Below are 19,436 nucleotides of genomic sequence, written 5' to 3'. Positions count from 1 at the left end.
AAGTTTGAAAAAAAAAAACGTGGAATGTGATGGTAAAATCAGGGAATAAGGCCAAATCTGGAAAATAATACAAACAATGAAACATTCAACCACGTGACATTTGGTATGAGCTCATAAAAAGTGAAAATGCTTGAAGAAAGTCTTCTTACAACTAAAACAGAATTGTGAATAAAAATAACCGCAATGTGAACCTAAACAGTAAAACAGGTGAACAGCAACACATGATTATGTGTCACCAAAGTGTTCAAATTCACACCATAAAACCTGAACAAACAAAATAATACCTAAAAAAACAAAAAACGCCCCCCGGAGAAAACCCCCACAGATGCAGAACCGCTCTAAAACTGTGATAAAAGTAATGAGTCTGTTTGGACGATCAGAGCCAACAGAAGCAATGACATGCGCTGTTGTCGGGCAGAAAAGCAGAAGTCATGAGGACGGCGAGTGTGAAGCTTCAGTCAGATTTCTTGTCACTTGTCGCCTGAAAGAAAAGTTAAAAAAAATGACATTGAAGCAGAAGTAACTTTTTTACCTTAAATCCTTTCCGTAGTCCCACAGGGGGTAATACAAGTCTTTATGGGGTGATTGGGGGGGGGGGGCTTTCATCTCCCCCTGGTGTCTCTGGCCAGAAAACCACAATTGCAACTTTCTTGGCATCACAAAGAAGCTAACAGGCTAACGGGCAAAGCTAACTGCGGGCTAGCGCCACTTAAACAGTATTTTCAGCCAAGTTTGAGTGACAAAATGTATCTCCATAGTGTAATCGAATGTATAATATCCCTCTCTCCCTTTGACATTTCTGTCAGCGTAGTATTTACTCTCATGGACAATTAATGAGTAAAAAAACACAACTTGCTACAACACCTGCAGTGGGGCCATTGGCCTCTAGGGGCATGAGTTACTTAGTTCTGCTTTAAGTGTATTATGATAATACAATAACTGAAACTCCCTTTGTTTCTTGAGCGCTTTCATCCGGTTTGATTGAATAAGTCATACTTCTGTGCGTGTTTAGCGAGTTTATGTCTCCTCTGTGCTTTACGTCGTGTAAGCTCTGCGCCCAGACCCTATACAGTGGAGTATTTTTAACTTTCTCATCTCGGAGAAACCAGAGCCTCAGCAGCTGCTCTTCCAAAATCCCTGCAGTACTGCTGTAGTATTTATACACCACTACTGTATTTACATGTACAGGAAATGTTATGTAATGTACACCGCTCCAGGAAGACGGGATGAGGGAGACGACTCTGGTGGTGAAGAACAGGTTAATGCACTGGGCCTGGTCAGGACAGTGCATGTTAATGAACATACATGGTCTCATGCATTTAAACACGTCACAGATTGTAGCCTTGGGCTAACTTGGGCTTGCATCCGCACTCTCAAACAGACACTCATTCATCCTGGCCTATTGTACATGTTTTTTGTGGTAGTTGAAATCAGAGTACCCAGAAGAAACCTACGCATGGGTCAGAAGAGCAGAGTGGCTCAGCAAGGGAGACGGTGAGGGGGGAGAAAGCGCAAGGGAGGGTGCACTTACCCGAAGAAACGGTCGTGTAAGTTAAATATGTGTTTTGTCTGTTAACAGCTAAGCATAAAGAGACTCAAACTAGTGACCTGCTGAACTAATAAATGAGACGAACAGTGCCCATGTGGTGCTTTTATTCAGGCGTGCTGGAACGGAACCGGAAATGACTGGGTTGTGACGCCACCGTTAGCTTGATTCTAGAACAGCATGATTAATTATAAATTGGTAAAAAATTACAATGTAATGAGCCTAAATTAAACATAATCCAATTATTAGGCTGTACAAAAGCAAAACATCTTTTCCCCACAGATTTATTATGTGCAAAACCGACTAAATCTCTACAAAGTTACATGTGCTTTTATTTATCAATCTCCCACTGCTGGCAACAGTGTGATTTGCAGCCTGTTGAAAGGGTTCATTAGCAGCACAGCTAACAACAAGATCGTCCTAACAAAGATGCTTCAGAGTGAACGCAGAGCTAAAAGGAGGAGACTGCAATGTGGTTAAAGGCTTGAAAACGATTTAACAGAAAATTGAAACATGCTTCTACAGCTGCTTCCCTTTTGTCATGGCCAGCTAATTCATTGTAAAGAGCCAGTGCTATTTGGCTACAGAGTCACTCAGTTGCTCCTCTGATGTCTCTATCTGTACAGCATCTTGTTAAAGTGGAGAGATGTGAGTAGTTTATATGCGTACCAGGAGTTTGCTGTGCTCCTCCAGCAGCCGGTCGTATTCCACTGTGAGGTTCTCAGCCTGTTTCTTCATCGCAGTGACGTCGCTGTCGGACTTCTGCAGAGCTGCAAAAACAACAACATTAGATCTACTATGGACTGGGCTCGGACCTAGTTTAACCGTGTTTGTGTCCTCGCTCAGTTCAGCTCAGGTCAGCGACTTTGGCTCCACGTTGGGAATGGAGTAAACATGACGCCACTGAGGACTGACTCATTCAAGTCCTGGACCGAAGCCTGAGCCACTCTCACCTGAGTGTTTGGACAGAGTATTCCCCCATGTCCCGTTACAAAATCAGGAAATTCAGTCAAGTTAAATTATGGAGATGCAAAACACATCTTATATAATAATCCAAACAAACAAGAGAGGCTGGGGGGCAGCTAAAGTTTAAACAAACAGTTACTTTGTGACAGAAATACAGCTGGTATTTTGACACAAGTTTACTCTAAAACACGTTTATAACTAAATGTTGGTAGCAGAGTTCACCGGTAACCACCAGTAACCAGCTAAAAAGGTCCTGAGTGTGAATCCTGGACCGTATGGGCCTTTCTGTGTAGAACAGTGGTTCTAAAACTGTGGCACTAAGATGGGCATAAATTACACTGTGCCATTTTAGAGACGATTTTGAACAAGCTAAATTAAATCAGACTCACACTGTGGAAATGAATCGCACACGAGGAGTGGACCATGATGGAGGCACTCACACTGTACGGAGCAAAAACGCTGACGACTGACCTGCTCACACTCAACGACTGATACGGATTACAATGGATGCTAGCTTGGTCTGTCATATCATCCACTCAAACACCTAAACATTCACTAAATAACAGGTAGCCTAGCGTAAATTAGAGCCGATGGTCACCAAACTTCTGCAGACTTTGTGTCTGCATTAATATGTTCAGGCAAACATTATCAGCGGGTTAAGGTTAAGGTTAAGGGGTACTTTAATGCCCCCATAGGGAAATGTGTCATCTGCATTTGACCCATCCTTCGACGCCACTGGGACGACCCGTAAGGAGCAGTGGCAGTGCTGCGCCCGGGGCCCCATCTCCACATGTGGAGCCAGGCTGATGGTCAGAATCACCTCGGTGGAGGATTACCCTATCCGATTACCCTATTACGGCTAACCTGCCGCCTGCCAGGGTAGCTTTTAGCCCTCGCTCACATCTCAGCACTCTGTCTGCCCTGTGTCTTCTCCCAGCGCCTGCATCTTTATTTTACCGTGTCTTTCCGCCGCTTCAGCAGCGCTGCCACGGTGGCAACGACTCATGAATAATATCAAACATGTTTGAAAACCCTGCAACCATGCGATTTTCAGTCATACAAGAGCAGCTAATCGCGGCTCGTAGCCCCTGGACACGGCACGACAGAGACGCTGAAAATTTTGACTTGACTTTGACAATTTCAAAGTCAAGCCATAAAAATTTGTAACAAAATCGTGGTGAAAAATCGTGGTAAGCCCAGCTTAACTCAATCTGCAGTAAGACATTTACTCATTGTAGTAATTTTATTTATTTAAGTGGATGTCTTTTGTAAATTTTAGAAGTGTTTTTAAGTTTGGTCTTCGATGTGTTTAGACCTGTATTCACAGATTCGCTGGGACTAAGTCCATGTTTAGATTTTAAGTTTAGGGTTCCTGGGTGCTGCACTGAGGCCCCTCATGGCTCCTGACAGGTTGCCCCAGCGGTATCGAAGGATGGGTCAATGTCAGAGGAAAAATATAAACATGGACAATAAAGTGCACGTTAACAAGCTGAATGAGGACTAAAGCCCAGTAATTTAAATCCAGAATCTAACCATTTTATGGTGTGAGGTTTGCCCCTGGTTTAAAAGTGTCCATTTCTTTGTACCTTTCTTGGTGGAGTCCAGTTCCTCTTTCAGAGTCTTCACATCAGACTTCAGAGTCTTGTTCTCTTCCTGGAGTCCGGCTGCTTTTCCCGCCTCAGGGATCTCAATTCCAGCCTCGCACAGCTTCTACAAACAAATGGACATGTCCATTATACCAAAGCCAGACAGACATCTCAGAACTATGTCTCCAAAACTGCCAAGTATAATCCATGTTTGCTAATAAAATGTGATGGCTATACTAAAGAGGCCAGCAGAGGACGCTCTTCCTCCCTGCACAGCGGCGACCAGGGCAGCAGTGCAAAACAAAACTAACAAAACAGCTATGCATCGGCAAACATGCTAATCGTGCGAGGGAGTTTGGTCACAGAGAGGGTCAGTCAGGGGAACATTGTGGAAATCTCCGTGTGACGTTCATTAGAGTGTGGGCTGGCATTTGGAGAGCGGAAGAGGGAGATGGACTAAATATGCAGGATTATAGACATGCGTGAATGAAACAAAACACCACTCCAGGTATGATTTTGATGAGGAACAAGTTTATTATGCACGAGAAAAGCGGCAGTGGTCGTAATAGGAGTAGCAAAAACAGCTGCAATGGTAATAGACAGCCGTAGGCGTTTTCCAGATGCTAACTTTGATTGAAAACATTTCACAGTAAAGTGGAAATGATTCCTGAAGTGTGTGTTGAAACTAGGTCACTGGAGACTTCTGACTGTACGCTTTTATATGTACAGTACAGAGAAATGCCTCCACCCGGCCGGACACAGACAGGTGTGAATACCAAACGCTGCTCTGACCACAGCTGTTTGGAAAACACAAGCAGAATGAGACTGACCTCAAGTAACCATGTTGTATAAATATTATGAAGACCTCATGCCCAAACCACTGTACTGCCACTACTATTTCGACTAATGCTACAACTACTTCAGTCACTACTGCTATAACAACATTCCAAGTGCCCGTATGGCAACTATTAAAAATTACTCAACCACTGAAAGGTGCAGCATATTTAAGCTTTCAGTGCAACAAGATTTGGCAAATTATCAATAGCAATTATATGAAATTCCAGCTTAGTTTGTACAGTGTGGACATAGTTTGTACAGTTTGTATGAGGCACCTTTACCTTCACTGGACAAACTAGTGGACAATAATGTGGTTGTTTTGTGACAAGCATAAAAAACAAAGTAAAAAGTCCAACTATAAAAGAGAGCAGCCAACTAATATCAATTTCTTCATTCAGTTATGAGAAAAGACACACTTGTGATTTTTATGCAGTTAACATTAGATAAAAGACATTTAAGAAGATGGCGATGGTTTAGGCCTCACTGTGGGAGGAGAGGGCTGCCCGGAGGAGAATGACAGGGGCAGTTGTGGTGCAGATTTTACCGCACTGAACCAGTTCGGGCTCAGAGTTGGACCCAGCTCCTGATTTAGTGCCCTCCATAAACTCACGAGGCGCTGCTGCAGCTCAGCCGACAGTGAGTTTAGAGTTTCATATGGATATGAGTGAGGAGCATGTCATGTTCCAAGTCTAAACTCATAAACAGCAGCAGAAGCATGTCTTGTTAATTTACTGCCATAAAAACGACCGCCCACAGTTCGCCCCGTGAGGTGTTAAACCGAGGAGGAACCTTGGTCATGGGGATTGCACGGGTTAGAGCTCAGGTTGAGCTCTCGGTATCCGGGGGCGACGGACCAGCAGGTAAAGAGCAGAACTATTTTGCCCGGGGTCAAGTGCACGGCCTGCTTACAGTCAGATGGAGGGTACGCGCATTGGTAGCATTTCCAAACTGTAACCAAATAATTTCCAAAACTGAACATTGACTCTTGGGTTTGATGCCCATGCTGATGACCATGTGACATCATCTCAACACCCTCTAAAGAAAAGCATTATACTTGACTTTTGTGTTACACTCCTGGTCCATGGTAACGAAATATGAGGACCACTGTGTTGCCATGGCAATTTACTATTCAGAATGAAATATTCCATCTTTTGAATGGCAAAAAGCCAAGGCGGCCATTAGCAGGACGTTGAGGTAAATTTTTAATCTCAAAATAAAAAAATAAATTATCACATTTTTACAGGTTTTATCAAAAAAGGTTCATGTTGGAAACAAGTAAATTTAAAAAACTAAAACCAACTTAGCAAAAAGGCTCTGCATCTGTAGCATTCGATTGGTGATGGCTTCATCTTGAAATCTGAACTATAACAATTTGTTGTGTCCTTCCCAATAACAAATTGTTGGGAAGGACACACTCGACCTGCCTAAAGACCCTGGGCAGGTTCCAAGAGGATACAAGTGTTTGTGAAAGCGCATCAACATTAACATTAGCCAGCAGAGGTGATTGGGCAAGAATATGATAAGTGCATATTCCTAGATTAATCACTGAGGCTAATGGGCTCTGCGCATGGGATGTTTTTGGCCAACTTCCTGTTTGCCAGTACGGGGCAGTTTGGTTTGAAACTTTAGCACAATTCAGATCAGGTCAGGTCAGGTCTGGATGACCTTCCAGAGCATTTATACCACCACAGAGTCTGTGGTGGTATAAATAGTACCCTCTTGTAGATCATTATTCCAGTTTCTAAAGTGTCCGGCAATTCATTCAGCCATTTTCATCAAAGGAACATTTGCTGAACATATATTTCACATTGAAGAAGCAACTCTGAGCTTCAAATGTATGTATGTGTAAGTTTGACGATCCATTTTCACTCAACATACATTTTGCACAATTGAATTGCATTCACGTGACATCACCAGAGCCTATAGTTTAAATTCTTAAAAGCTTAAATGCTACTTTTTAGACTTGGTTTATGGTTAATACCTCTTTAGACACAACATGGGGTTAGACACCAAAATGACTTGTCTAGGATGAATAATAAAGGAGTAATGGGCATTTTAAGGATCTCGCCACCCTCTTGGACGCCATCTTGAAAATTAGACCTTTCCAGTGGTCAGATTTTGGTAGACTTTTAGTATGTTAATAAGCACACCTGATACTACAGAAAACCATTGAAAAACCTTTTGTAGCAATTTTTTTGGGGTCAAACCATATATGCAGCCGGCTACTTATTGGGCCAATCAACATAAAACAAACTGGCAGAAAATTCAACATCTTTTCTTTCAGCACAAATGAACCAACGTCAAAGCCGGTTCTCAAGAAGAGTTTTATAATGCTGACAATATTAAAACACTGCCCAGTTGAAAGGATTTCCAGCCCAAAAGATTGATATGACAGGTTTGGGAACTAAAACCCTCACAAATGATGATCAGGTTCAACATTTGGAGATTTCAAAAACATTTCTTTCCCATAGAGTTGTATCTGTGCCTGAGTTTATGACCTACGACAGCTAAAGCGAGAGCAAGGAGAGAAATTCAGCAAAGTACGGTCTCTTTTGGATGATCAGAATTCCTCAAAATGGTGCCCATAACAAGATTGAGTCACGATATCTACGCTTATAGGCCATTAACAATTCTAAACCCTGGTTCTTGCTGTGACTGAGCTACACACATGCTCTTCAGTTTGATCCAAATTTACACAGATAAACATGAGGAGCGCACCCTCAGCTCCACGTGCACACTGACTCACAGAGCGACTGTAACTGATGCCGGTTGTAAAGTTGACGGGTCACATCTCAAAGGAGGTACGAGTTGTACTTTGCTCCGGTATATTTAACTCGCTCAATCAAATAGCGCTCCAGATTATGGGACAGTTCTCCGAAAATGAAAGTGTTTGGTTTGTGAATGCGTTCGAGAAATTGCCATGTTTACATTCTGTTGAGATGACTGGACCAGAATATTATAAGTGCATTAATCTTCAATTAAGCATCAACATAATCAACGAAATCAAACAAATCTGATCTTCAGCAATCTGCTGCTTCCTAGAACATAATATTGCTGGAAAGAATAGTCATTAGAGGCCCTGACCTTGATTTCAACACTCTAACATCCAGATTCTCTGCGGTGAGTTTGTACCAGCATTTCACACCTTTAAGGAGTATGTTTTAGTATCAGTTTCCGGGTCTCCAGTCGTTCAAAATACGCAGCAGACACACAGGATTTTTTCCCCCTTTTTGTCGAAGCATAAATATCTACGAAAGTAGCATACTGCAGGTAAAATGGAAAGTAAAAGTAGGATAAAAGTAGGTTTATGTCCTTCAACAGTCCTGGGAGCTCCACAATCTGTTCATCTGTTCCATTACCACAAAAAAAAAACCTCAAATCCTTCCTTGCCGAGTGAGTCAATAGTCCGCTAACACTGTGACTATAGTTCCAACATTAAACGCAATTGATTTGAAGTGCAAATCCCAATTGCATAACTCAATCACAAGTAGTTATTTGTCAAAATCAGCCCCATTTCAAGGCTTCCTGCTGGAATCACCATTTAGGAGTAGCAGATGGAGTGAATCAAAATACTATCTGGATTTGGCAAAAACATGCCCCATGAGACTTTTAGCACCGTGGTTTCAACACACAGATTTCTAAGAAACCGTGAGTAAATAAGAAGAGGCCAAAAGGTCTGACGGTCAGGGGATGTGGAAGGCGACGGTGAATAAAAGTCACATGAAGCTGATTCTGAGGTTACATTTAGAATTGGCTCCTGCTTCACTTTACCAGCACAAACGGCACACTGGCGCCTGCTGGAGACGAGAGGAACTGCATCATACAGCACAAGAGCTTACTGTACATTCTATACACACTGACACAAGTTACTGAATGAGATGAGCTAATACAGGAGGCAATGTTGTGTAGACAGTGAAATGCTGCCACCAACTGGACATGAGGGGAACTGCAGCGCCAGGGCAGAGCGTTTCAACCTGCTGGCCACACTGGGTACTACAGCCTAACGTGAAACTAGGACTACTGCATATGAAGCACTATAACATTTATACTTATTATTACCTTCAGATCCAAACGCTTATGATGCAGAGAAAATAAATGGAGACACATAAGTAGTTAGTCTAATGTTTATAGTCTTTTTTAACTTTATATAAACATGTTTACAAATACAACTCCGCCGACCTCTCAAACTGCAGCCTGTGCGGAGCCTTACCTCCTGCAGAAGCTCGTTCTCGTCCATGAACCTCTTGGCGGCAGAGCTGGCTCCTTCAGCCTGTTTCTGAAAGGCCTCGTTCGACGCCATCAGAGTGGCCTGCTGCGACAGGAGGGTGGCCAGTCTGCGGAGCAACCTGGGAGAGGAGAAGAAAACCAGTCTGAACCAGGTCTGCATATGGGGCAGGTGGGAAAACACTCGCTTCTGGATTGCAGAGCTGCACAATATATCGCCAAATTACTGTGATCCCCTTTTAAGGCGATGCAATATCCAAATAAGATTCAAAATATTGCAACATCACAGAGTTATTCCAGTTAACCACATTTTTCAATAACAATTTAAGCTGTGTTGGCAAAAACAAAAAGTTCAGTTTAGTCATTATCCTAATTTAGTTCAATTATAGCCCTGTTTTGGTCTGGTTTTATCCAAAGAATTAGTTTTTATAAATGTAATGGAATGTACTGTACTGAAACAAGGCTTAGTAAAATATCGCAATACTATCGTTACCACTGTATTCAAGGCAGTTCTCAAATATCGTGCAGCCCTACTGGACTATGAGCAAGTCTCTGCTCTGTAGAAACTTGATTCACACCAATCACATCCTTCCTCCCACAACCTCCTAAACCAGGACTAAGACTAAGTCAGGTCACTCTTCAGTGTCGGACCTCTGTTCAACTTACAGTACAGTTACTGTACATTACACGGCATTGACCCCATGTCAGTGGCATAATAATGATCTCTGCTTACGCTCCGTCTGTCAGCGAGCGTCTGCTGTGCCGGACATGACGCTCGACTATAAATCACAGAGGATACATGGGAGCATTTCTGACCCCATTCCTGTTCACTATACCACTGCCGTCTGTGGGTTTGATTACATCATGTGACCACGATGTGAAGTGATGCACATATATTTAGATTAGAACGGTGAAGACAGCTGATGACAGACAGATGGATCTGTCTGGACATGCCAGAGGGTCAGCGTCCGAACCCCAGTCTTACAGCTCAATCCAAGAAAAATCATGTTTTCTGTCGGTAGTAAGTACATTTTCAATGTAATTCTTGATAAAACCCACCAATATGCTTATCAAGTGTTTCTTCCCCCCATTAGCAAAGTAGAGCTTTTCAGTTCTGTTCCGTTTGGGGTGGGGCTCCTCTTCGTGCCGTGCCGACAACAAGGTACAACAGCAACTTTTTAGGCGTAATGTTGCCCTTAAAATAAAGCCAGGGAAGTCTGCAGACCATGAAGTGAACATAGCTTTATAAAAAGGACTTAATGGTGTTATTCAGAAGCATCGAGCCTGTTTAGTGCCTACTTGCTTTGGCCCAGAGAAGAAGGCGGTACTAATACAGTACCTGGTGCTGGCACCAAGTGGAAATCCTCAAAAGTAAATGCCACGCTCAGTAGAGAGAGGGACTGGTGGAAAAAACCCTCTGTCCAGAGTGTCTAAGTCTCACTGCATCATGTTCGTCAAAGCAGCTCTCGGACGATTTAAGTCCGTAAAAGTAGATCACGGGGGTAAAGGTTGGTGACCCTTGAGAAGACCCTAGACTACAGCTGATGTGGAGCAAACACCAGTCCATTTCAGAACATTACTATAATACTGCCAGACTGTCACAGAAGCCTCCTGCAGGGATGTGAGGACATTTGTGAAATCATCAACATTGACAAATTAATGTTTAAATACTGCAGCAGTAACAGCACCTGGTTTGGAGTTTGGGGAGTTTGGAGGAGAACAATGGAAGATTTGTGTGTGTTAAATGATACTGCAATGGAAAGCATTAATTCTTGTTAGAGCTTAGCAAACCCGCTAACAACATCAGTCCCTAAATATTTTGTGGGTGAACTTAAAAAAATCCATTGTCCCGTGATGTTTAGGTGTACATTTTTTGATCACACACAAAATTAAATGGAAATGGGTCATATGTTTTTGCTCATTAAAACCTAAAAATGCACCAGAATCAACAAAGGTACTTCAAACAAACTACAAAACTCTGAAGTGTACAGACTGGGTCCAAGAAGAAGAATATATGTACAACTCAAATTTAACAAAATGTATCATTCCAATTTATTTTTTTGATGGTGCAGTTGTTATTATGTTTAACAACAAGCAACATAAAGTGTTTTTTTCTCCAACTTAGCGAAGTAGAACAGTGTCGTGAGTGTGGGAGTGATGAGCAACAGAAGTCATGGGTGAAATGCTAGATTTTGTATACGATGACAGAACAGGAAGAGCCCCACAAAGACGGGCCATTTATTCAAGACCTCATCCATAACATGACTAACGCGCACTGCGCTGGGGTGTGAGAGCGTGACTGAATGAATGAGTAAGAAAAAGACATGGCTGAGCAGAGAGCACATTCTATAGAGGCCCATTCACCTTACTGTAAGGAGTGGGCACAGGCTGGAAATGCCTGAGTGGGCACAGGCTGGAAATGCTCATCAACTTATTACCATTTATTAGCACCACGGTGATGTTCCATCCCAAGGTATTTTAAAATGCTCACATGGCCCCATCTCCAATTTATGCTAAAAGCAATACATTTCGCACAGGCACGTAATAATGTGAGCAGGTTAACTTTGGAGTCGAAAAAATAAAGCCGATTCCTCATGCTCTGCTTGATTTTAGACCAAATTTGTCCAGCCGGAACAATTCCGTTGGCCCGCCAGAGGGTGACCTACCTCGCTTAACTTAAAAAACAAACAAACACTGCAATGTAACGCCTATGTAAACCAATTTTCAGCATGTGTGCCGTACGGCCGGCTTTTAATTTGGATAAATTTTTCCATTATTTCTGTTGTAGACATAAAAAAATAAAACAAAGTAAAAAAGAGCAGGTACAGTTACTCTAACCTGATGGAGACAAATGTAGTGATAAGTCTGGCTCCAACACTAGTATACCAAGTTATACTCTTCAGTTTTTTGTACAACTTAACATTGTTATTTCAAAATAATACTTTGAAAATGGTCAAAAAACATAAGTAATTTAAAATGAATTTCTGAGTGGAGCAACAGTGACTTTACAAAAGTGGTTGTTCATAGTCTGGTGCATACTGCCGTCGTGTCTTCAGGCAATGCCCCATCTATGTTTTAATGTTGTATGAATGTAGCAATGCTTGGTGATGCCAACATGCCGCACATTGGTCGCCTTGGGTTTCTGTTTCTGCCCACCCACAACACGCTAGGCCGGCCGCGATATCACCCTATCCCTCGATAAGTAAAATGAAGGACGATAACATTTTAGTCTCGATAAATGCACGTGCTGCGTGTGCTTAAAATAAACAGCAGAATGAACGCTATCACAGCGTTGAGTGAGCAGAGTATCCATCGAACCCGTCCCCCTGTGCGTAAAGACAGCATTGAGCACATCGGTGATATTCACATCAGAGAATAACAACATGAATGCAACTGCAGGTTTGTCCAACGTGAGAACGCAGCGAAACCACCGCCCAGTCAGTGCATCACAGCTAATCAGAGCTACTGTTAGCGAGAGGAACCCGAGCGCTTCAGCCACTATCCAAATACAAGCGCGATAGTCCTGATGACTTTACTCTGTACTTAGGTCGACGTGTTACTATTCTGCACTGTTCAAAAGCCAGAGAAAAGCTGCGGTGGTTTGACAAAGAGTCAACAAGCTGCTTCACTCTGACAGCCATGTGTACATATGGCTACTGTAGTAATACATCTGAATCCATACATTTAATATACATTTTATTCTAACCAGGTTTAATTTAACTCAGAAGTGATTTGTAAGGAAATATTTAAATAAAATAATGTAGATGAAATAGCAATATTAGTGTTATTGACTATTAAAAAAAAAAATTGTGACAGGCCTAGTTCAAACACAGAACCTGGTGAGAGTGATGAGTGATACATTTTGTAAAAAGGTTGAGAAGCACAGATGGATAGAATGTGCTAGAATATTTCGACCCTTCGAGTTTGCACTTCGTTTGGTATAAGGTGTTATATTGAATGCCAAAAGTTCAATACATTTCAATTAAAATAGTTGCTTTTAGGTTTCTTTTTATTGCCTACAGTATTTGCATGATACTCAATATTATCGTTTATCGCAATATTTTCTGAGACGATATATCGTCCTCAAAAGAAATGCATCGTGGCAGGCCTACAACACGCCACTATGAAGGAGAAGTGTAATAGTCTCTTGTCAAGCACTTTGTAACCTAGATCTGGGGAAAAAATGTCATTTCCTTCCATCAAGGATAACTATTCCAATAAAAACTGGTTATGCTACACTCTGTACTGTTGATGGTATTAAACAAAAAACATGTACACTTTTGAACTCTATACACAAATAAATCAAGATACAAGAAATGTCCTCAATATTAAGCTTTTGGAGCTAAAACAACTTTTATAGTTTAATGATTTATAAGAGGTTTGTTGTATGTCATTGAAAAGTTGGACTGTGAACTTGTTGGTTTGACTGCGTCAATATTTGTTTTTGTACTGTCATTTTGTATTGATTGTAAGATGTCGCTTTTGAATGAAAAAAAAAAACCTCGCTTAACTTTTCCCATTCATTCTCTGTGGCAAGCCATCACAGTATGGATGCAGTACACTTTATGGCCACCAGCGTTACATTGGGGGCGCTGTTTCGCTCTTCTTGCAAAGTCAAGGAAACACTTGTTAGTGTTTTTCAATAACAGAGCGTCGTAGCCATAGACTGTATATATAAATGGACAGCTTCTCCTCACTCCTCCCCGTTTACCATAATGACCACGGTCGAGGGGGAAGTCATGGCGGATTTACAGACTCCCCCTCGCCAGCTCTGACGAAGCATGTTCCTAAAAAGGGCATACGGGCCCTTGCGTGACGTGTAGCTCGCGCTGCTCCAATGCCAACAGTCCGACCCTCATTAAGTACGAGATTTCTAAAATTCTTCTTACGAAAACAAGCCTAGTTTCTGTAATTGTGACTAACCCAGCGTTATCACAGCGTTATCACAGGAGGAATATCTAGCTAGTGTTGAAAAAATCAAAACCAGGCGTTAAAGTTGTTTTTAACGTGTCTAAACTCCAATGCTTTTCAATGGGGCACTAGCGGCGATAAGGAGGTACTACAATGGCGGCCTCTAGTGTCGTGGGCATAAAACAGAGCAGCCAGCGGGCGTCATAGCACATCGACTTTCCCAGTTTTCCAACTTCTATTGCAAAAGGTAGTTGACATCAACAAAGGTACGTGTTAAAAAGTGACTTATAAAAGAATTTATGCTGAACTGACACTTTCAAAATGACCTAATATCGCATTTTATGAGTTAACAAATGAATGAGGCAAAGTCACTGTAGGTGCTGTAGATACAGGACACTGATAAGCACACGTTTTGCCGTAGTGGAAAGTAACAAACAACAGTCTAAGTAAAACTACAAAGTTTGGTAGCACTTAATCTGTGAGCAGACATTTAGTGTCATGACCCTCAACTAGTCCAGACTCAGAAGCCACTGACTGACTCAACCTTTGATGACATATGATATGAGCCAGCTGTAACTGAACAGTTGAACGGTTGAAGACACAGGATCCTGAGGCAAAAAGAGAGTCTAAGGAACAGCTGAGGGGCTTGTGACTCTGACTCACAGCTGCAGAGGAATTAAGTAAGACATGACAGAGAAATGGCTCCCCCTAATGGACAAGAACTTACCAGAACCTTTGAGTAAAATAATGTAAAAAAAAATAAAACACAACAAAAACAAAGGGAGGCTTGGATGCAAAACGTGGAAATAAAAAAAAAGGCACGCAAAAATGTAATTAGTTATAGGCTGGTTCCGAAACGGGCAGATTGCTAAGAGCTCTTACGCCAAACCGGATGTGCGTCAGCGTCCGCCATGGCAAGTTGCCTCCGAATTGGTAAGTCAGTTAGGAAGTGGTTAGGAAAAGGAGCCTTGATGCTAACTATCATGGCCACTTTAGCATAGGGACCTCTGATGCTAACTAACCAGTGATTAGGAGCTATGTGCCATCCCATAAGCCACTGCGCCAAACCCCCCCACCCCCCTCGCCCCCACCCTCGAGTGATTCATGCGCGACCACTGTTGATTGACAGGAGCACATTTAATAATAAAAATAATAATAATTAAAAATTAAGATCCTGCACAAGCCAAACTTTATAAAAGTGATAAATCCATGTTGTCGTCCCCACAGCTCAGTCACATGTCAGTGTTAAAGAGGAAACTCAGGAAACGGATTAAATGCTTTTGTTTTCATTTAGTAGAAACTTAAGCCACATGGATCATTTGCTGCTGTAGCTTTATGAAACAGCTGTTGAGATAAAATAACACTAAAGGGAAATGTTTGGATCATTTGGATTTATTTTTTTCCTTAAATGTCTTTGTTTGGACACTATGTTGTTTTTGGACACTGTACAGTAGGGGGCGACATGCACTTTTGTTTGGCCTGCACTCCACCAATAACTTTAGAGAAGAAGAAAAGCAGCTGTTGGTGATGTCACTTCCCCTTCCCCTGTTTAAGGACGGACGGATTGTTCAAATGCTGCTGAAGGTCTAGTTCCCTAACTGCATAGAGGTCTAAGAGTTGACCCCATGAAAGGTTAAGGAGTTAGTTGCTAGTGTTAGTGCTTAGAGGCTACAATTTGATGGTTTCGGATTGAGCCATAGAAACAATGAAGTGCAGGTGCATTAGACACATGAAGACTACTTGGTGCATCTACTCCTCCTATCGGTTTGTCTCTGTCTCGCTCTGAGTGAAAAACAAATCATAGTGAAATGTGAACTCCCAGACTAAAGATTTAGTACCTCTCTATAGCAGAGTTAAAATGAGTGCAGAAAAAATGTGAAGAATCATAATAATATAAAATGCATAACATGGACAGAGACCAAGACAGTTTTTCTTTTTGCCATTTCATCCACCCCCAACTACTGTAGATGTATTTGTTTTGGTGCTCCGTTTACTCACAGACACAGCAGTAAGGCAAACCCTGCGATGTACTCGTTCCTCTGGGCTCTGAAAAGCTTCATGTGGATGTGTTCGATGGCCGTGGGATTGTTGGACAGGTCCACTTTGTCTGTGACGCTGTATTTCCTCACCTCCCTGAATGCATCTATAAACAAAGGGTTAAAACTTTCATCAGTCCACAAACTGTGTCACTTACATGTTATTTTATTCAAGCATCAGTGGCAAAAAAAAGAAAAAATTACAGCAGTTTGAGATTAGTGTGAAGTGGTTGAACTTGGAAATAGGCACAACTCATTTTAAGCTTTCTAACAAGATGCGTTTTATTCAAACGTGCCCAGCCATTATATGTGACCTAAAGGGAGGGCAGTGATTACGTTAACTTGATGACAATAAAGAAGGTGAGAGTCCAATTACGCTTATTCAAATTGGAGAAACTCCAATCAGAATCACCACTGGTCACCACTTCTAACATACAGCACATGACAAATGTGTTTATTGGATATGTGTGGGCTGGCACCAGTGATGCCAGTAACTAATAACTTAGTAACGGATAACTGTAATCTGATTACTTTTTTCAGTAACTAGTAATCTAACGCGTCACTATTTCTAAACAAGTAATCAGATTTTTTTTTTTAAATGGAAAAAAATAAATTTCTTTTTGCTTCATAGCGAGTGACGTAACATGATGTGACAAGTCACGTTTTCATCCTAAAAAGATGAAAACGTTAAATGTTAAAAACACTAACATTGGTTGGGGAGAGAGACATGGAAATGTGTCACTTTTTTGAGTCTGTGTCAGCTTTGTTGACGTTACTGTTAAAATGCACTTCCAATAAACTGAGTGTTGGTAAAAGGGTTTGTCAATAGTGTGTGGTGACAGTGGAGATGTATCGAATAAAGCAACTTGTAATCTAATTTAATTACTTTTAAAATCAAGTAATCAGTAAAGTAACTAAGCTACTTTTCAAAAGGAGCAATCAGGAATATATTACTTTTTCAAGTAATCTGTGGCAACACTGGCTGGCACAGACTGCTTTCAAAATGTGGGGGTTTGTGATGTGACTCACCAATCAGTAGGAAGACCAGGATGGCAATGGCCACCATGAACCAGGTGTTTCCATAGAGAGCGATGGTCTGCACCAAACGGGACTTGAAGATCTTACTCCATCTAAATGAACGGACACAGAGTTTGCAACAAAAGAACACACCGATACTCATTTAATGATAAAGTATTAATTCACACATAAGATCTAAGCATGTCAACATAAACGGTTCCACATGTTTCTGGTGGTGACCACGTCAGATGTTCAACTTCAAACTCTTTAAACCTTAAAGCGTCAGGGGACCTATGCCATTAGTTCAGTGAGAGGGAAAAGAGTTTCTTTGTCTCCAATGAAGATAACTTGATTTACCGGACTGTCACACACAAGTATTTAACAACATTTATTGGATTTTACTCACATTTACTTACTATTTACAGACCAGGCTTAAAAAGGGTCTCCAAGTTCAAAGGGAAAATACACTTAGCCACCATTTTCTTCTCGACAAAACATCTTGCACAAACTTCTTTTGGTAATGGTTCACCATAAGTGACTCAGGTTTCAGACAATATCAAAATAAAACTAAACATTGCACAACTTCAAACAAGAAAAGTAAGTCAATACAGCACTGCAAGTTGGGATTGGTCGATATACAGATAATGGGCATATTTATTGTGTGTAATCCAGCAGTAATCTGTAAGTGGTTAAATAAAAGCACCACTTGAACAGAGCAGCACATCTACATTAACTATGTTCAAATGACCCCAGAGCCTCTTGATAAAGAAGGTTTTGGGGAATTTCATCAGTTCACCTGATGGTTCGGATCAATAGGAACAATGTAGTTAGTTTAGTACTCGTACCTTTTGGGGGAGACGAACGGGATGCACAGAAGCAGAACTAAAAACACTTCGACATAAAGAAATGTGGCCACAGCCGTCCACTGAAGACTCATTTCTGCACCTGTAAAACAGACAGTAGAATGATTAAAACTATAACAATGTCTGAATTAGGTACGCTGTATAGGGAGTCTTAAGCTTTCTGCATCACTGTGGCACACAAAGGTGATATCACTTTCGATAAACAACAAACACGAGCAACCCCTGTATCTAAAGTGGGTAAATGAGGAATTACACCAGAAACAGGGGATTTCTGTGACACTTTGTTACAGAAACTATAGTCTACATTTATCTGGATACAATAGTGTTAATACCTATATTTTGTGGCTCTACAGAAGCATCTTTGTATTTCTTTTTGTTTTTCCCCTTTCACATATGCATCAACTATATGGTACCACTTGAGCATTACTACCAGAGTATTCAGTCTTTGTACAGTTTGTCCTAACCATGGGAGAACAGGAACTTTTCCTTAGGCATTAGACAATATAGATGAAGGGGGTGTGGCCCCCAAACACCGCAAAATGTAACTCTGCGGCACTTCACTAAACTTCGCATTTGGTTATTTTAGACTTTAGCACAACTACAAACTGGATGACACAGCATTTTAACCGCGATTTAAGCAGCTGGACTTGGAAATCCACGTCTACTAAGAAATAGCCCGAAGACTTTCAGGCCATGATGAAACAGCAAATGTAATTTAAATAATAATGGCTGTTCATAGATTACACACTAAATACGATTGTTTTATGGGGTCTTGGTAAGGTTTGTAAGAAGGCGTTTGATCGAGAAATTTCTAGTTATTTAGGGTAAGCAGAAAACTTGGATGTTGTTATAAACAGCTGCAACGAAAATATCTAAGCCTTTAGCTTCTATTCTAGCTGTTTGGGATAAATAACCTCTTACAGTGTTTATCTAGAGTTAAAATACGGGACTGACCTGTGAAATCCGGGGAAATAAAGCTGCAATCCCGCACTAACAGACAGCTACTGTGTTGTTTGACACTTCTGCTCAACGCGTTAGCCTCGTTAGCTTTATCACAACTTCCGGGGTGCGTCACTAATGCCAGCTCATCCTGACACGTGATTGGACGAGAGCAGATGACTGTTACGTCGTCCAAGCAGTATATCTAGCATTTTATATATGTATTTATTGATAAAAAATAAACAACAATCTGTATTGTAACCAGCCGTGGCAAAAACAAAGGTAAGCCTTATTTATTTCCATGCGTTTTATTTCATTTTATTAATACTTTTTTATTTTGTTGCGCCTCCTCTCTCGGCCAGCAGAGGGAGACATAGACCGTCACTGATTTATTTGCTACGTTTCAAGCACAAAATACAAAATTAAATTGCTTTCACGTCTCTACCTGTTATTGAGTCTGTACACAACTCGATAACAGGTAGATAATGTAAGCTTGTAATATTGAATGTAA

At 41.3% G+C, this 19,436-nt stretch overlaps 1 protein-coding gene across 2 annotated transcripts; it reads right to left on the bottom strand.

Moving 5' to 3' along the window:
• Positions 1–35: 35 nt before the first annotated feature.
• bcap31 (B cell receptor associated protein 31) lies at positions 36–19,071 on the bottom strand. Of its 2 annotated transcripts, XM_079557651.1 has the most exons (9): positions 18,941–19,071; positions 17,969–18,068; positions 17,136–17,236; positions 16,069–16,213; positions 9,146–9,281; positions 8,995–9,009; positions 4,099–4,222; positions 2,216–2,316; positions 36–481 (listed from the first exon to the last, which is right to left on the bottom strand). In XM_079557651.1, the coding sequence occupies exons 2-9, from the start codon at positions 18,058–18,060 to the stop codon at positions 455–457; spliced, it is 741 nt and encodes a 246-aa protein (XP_079413777.1). In that variant the 5' UTR covers positions 18,061–18,068; positions 18,941–19,071; the 3' UTR covers positions 36–454. The 2 variants fall into 2 exon arrangements, with proteins under 2 accessions (XP_079413777.1, XP_079413778.1); XM_079557652.1 differs by lacking the exon at positions 8,995–9,009 and having other exon boundaries at positions 40–481.
• Positions 19,072–19,436: the final 365 nt, after the last annotated feature.

The sequence above is a fragment of the Gobius niger genome (assembly GCF_951799975.1).
Source record: "Gobius niger genome assembly, chromosome: 6".
NCBI classification, from domain to species: Eukaryota; Metazoa; Chordata; class Actinopteri; order Gobiiformes; family Gobiidae; genus Gobius; species Gobius niger.
The sequence above is the reverse complement of the archived record's forward strand: the minus strand, read 5'-3'. Positions and strand labels throughout refer to the sequence as shown.